The sequence below is a fragment of the Lucilia sericata genome, unplaced genomic scaffold (genome assembly GCF_015586225.1).
Source record: "Lucilia sericata isolate MDLA Ls3-8-SP2 unplaced genomic scaffold, ASM1558622v1 Contig000699F_arrow, whole genome shotgun sequence".
NCBI lineage: Eukaryota > Metazoa > Arthropoda > Insecta > Diptera > Calliphoridae > Lucilia > Lucilia sericata.
The window spans coordinates 19,300-22,338 of record NW_023994702.1 but is presented as its reverse complement, the minus strand read 5'-3'; the positions used below and the strand labels follow the sequence as shown (position 1 = coordinate 22,338).

Here is a 3,039-nt window from a genome sequence, read left to right as displayed (position 1 = left end):
TAATGTCTGCCTGTCTGTTGTTTTCAAACACTTGTTGTTTAATAATTAAATATTTAAGCAGCCTAATTTTAATTATTAATAATAGAAAATTTGCGTAATTAATTTTACTATTTTTGTGCGTTTGGAAGAAAAAAAAAGAAACAAATAAAATAATCTTTATTTAACTACTAATTGCTTAAATCTTGTTTGATTTAGACATTGAACATTTAATGCCAATAACGTTGCTGCAGTCATGACATATCGTAACAGCGTGAGAGTTTCTAGGCAAGATATTGCTAGTCCAAAAATGAAAGTGCTAGTAGTTGTTGTTAGAGAATTAATGAGATTTGTCTAAAGGATATGGAATAATGACTCAAAGGAAATGTTATAAAAATATAACGACACAACACAATTAGTAGATTCTAGGATTGTTGTTGATTTGGCAACTGTTATTCACAGTTGTCCGGGCTTTGATTACGTGTTAATTTGATGAAATCCACACTTAATCAAATTGACAAAATGTTTGTTACTTAAAATGCAGACAAAACACATTGAGATTTATGTTTGTTAAAAATGTTAAACGAAAACCAGCCTTCAGCTAATTAATTTTTTTTTTTTGAGGCATTAGTAGTTTTGTAGAAAATTCTATAATTATAAATATAATATTTTGTTTCAGGAATTGTTTATATAAGAAATTCTTATTAATCATTAATAAGTTATTTCATTTACCTTTGAATTTCTTATTTAAGGCTTTTTGTGAATAAAACAAATTCTTTGGAAATTTAGTTTTCCTTCAGCTAGTTACGAATATAAAATGTTCTTAATAATCAAAATTTATTGTTAGTTTATTTTTCTGCTTCAAGTATTTCTTTTTTAGTATTTTGAACACAGACATGAAATCTAAAAGCCATATCACAGCGATCTTCACTCTGTATTTGTTTACACTTCTGCAAAATGATATTTGTCATTTTCACTTTATTAACTTCTCTTGCTATTTCTAATACAACATCTTCCTGCACAATGTTGTCCTTTAATATGCCAATCTTTTCCGCAACACAGGCCGTAAAACATTTCATCTCACTAGTGGGATTATCAAAATGATGATCGATTACTTTGTTATACTCTTCTTCGGAGATATTTTCTTCTCTTCGGCACTCTTCCGTGGCGGTTGTCATGTTTTCAGTATGTTTCTGTTATAATGATCAAATATTAGTAGAATTATTTACTAATTTATTTCTAAAAACATACCTTTGCCAAATTGTTGGCAATTAAGCAAAGAAAAACACAAATTATAAAAAATTTCATATTAAAACTTAACTGCTGTATGATCCTAAATAAGAACAATTAATGACTGAATTGCTATTAAGCTTGACAGGCGATTTTAAAATAAACTTAATTTGTATTGATAATATTATCAACTAGATCACTACACGGTTGTACTTAAGTGTGTTATACTGTAGGTAACCTAAAGACCTAAATTGTGCAGGTCCACTTAATATTGTGTGGCAACATTTTTCAATTCCATACTAAATTTCAATTTATTACTTTATTATAGAATATTGTTAGATGTTTGATATTTAAAATCTATGTAGTCTTACTACTAGATGAAAGGTAGTTACGATTCGCTCATGCCTAGTGTATTTTCTCACTCTCTTTATACTCTAATATTTCTTTATGAGTATTTTTTAAACAAATAAATGCTAAAGCAAAGAATTCTTATTTACTGACTTTGACCTCTAGTGTCAGACATGGATTGATAAACTTTTTACAGGCCTTTATTCAATTTAATAAAATGAAGTATTTGCACGAGACTCAGAGTATACATTTTCAATGTCATCGAATTCGTGATAATAAGTATTATTTCTATAATTATAAAAAATTAAAAAATCGTATAAATTAAAAATTTTTGGATGACAAAATCAGATCTGAAGGAGAACTGAACTAAACTGAACGTGAAATGAACTAGATCTGAACTAGAACTAAACTAGAACTGAACTAGAACTGAACTAGAACTGAACTAGAACTGAACTAGAACTGAACTAGAACTGAACTAGAACTGAACTAGAACTGAACTAGAACTGAACTAGAACTGAACTAGAACTGAACTAGAACTGAACTAGAACTGAACTAGAACTGAACTAGAACTGAACTAGAACTGAACTAGAACTGAACTAGAACTGAACTAGAACTGAACTAGAACTGAACTAGAAACTGAACTAGAACTGAACTAGAACTGAACTAGAACTGAACTAGAACTGAACTAGAACTGAACTAGAACTGAACTAGAACTGAAACTAGAACTGAACTAGAACTGAACTAGAACTGAACTAGAACTGAACTAGAACTGAACTAGAACTGAACTAGAACTGAACTAGAACGGAACTAGAACTGAACTAGAACTGAACTAGAACTGAACTAGAATTGAACTAGAACTGAACTAGAACTGAACTAGAACTGAGACTGAACTAGAACTGAACTAGAACTGAACTAGAACTGAACTAGAACTGAACTAGAACTAAACTAGAACTGAACTAGAACTGAACTAGAACTGAACTAGAACTGAACTAGAACTGAACTAGAACTGAACTAGAACTGAACTAGAACGGAACTAGAACTGAACTAGAACTGAACTAGAACTGAACTAGAATTGACTAGAACTGAACTAGAACTGAACTAGAACTGAGCTAGAACTGAACTAGAACTGAACTAGAACTGAACTAGAACTGAACTAGAACTGAACTAGAACTGAACTAGAACTGAACTAGAACTGAACTAGAACTGAACTAGAACTGAACTAGAACTGAAACTAGAACTGAACTAGAACTGAACTAGAACTGAAACTAGAACTGAACTAGAACTGAACTAGAACTGAACTAAGAACTGGAACTAGAACTGAACTAGAACGGACTAGAACTGAACTAGAACGGAACTAGAACTGAACTAGAACTGAACTAGAACTGAACTAGAACTGAACTAGAACTGAACTAGAACTGAACTAGAACTGAACTAGAACTGACAGAACTGAACGAAACTGAACTAGAACTGAACTAGAACTGAACT

General features: G+C 30.8%; 1 protein-coding gene across 1 annotated transcript; it reads right to left on the bottom strand.

Annotated features, from left to right (window-relative positions):
- Positions 1 to 760: 760 nt before the first annotated feature.
- On the bottom strand, positions 761 to 1,422 carry LOC119607519 (general odorant-binding protein 56a-like). Its single transcript, XM_037961462.1, has 2 exons — positions 1,228 to 1,422; positions 761 to 1,169 (listed from the first exon to the last, which is right to left on the bottom strand). Exons 1-2 carry the CDS (start codon positions 1,282 to 1,284, stop codon positions 825 to 827), a joined length of 402 nt encoding a protein of 133 aa, XP_037817390.1. The 5' UTR covers positions 1,285 to 1,422; the 3' UTR covers positions 761 to 824.
- Positions 1,423 to 3,039: the final 1,617 nt, after the last annotated feature.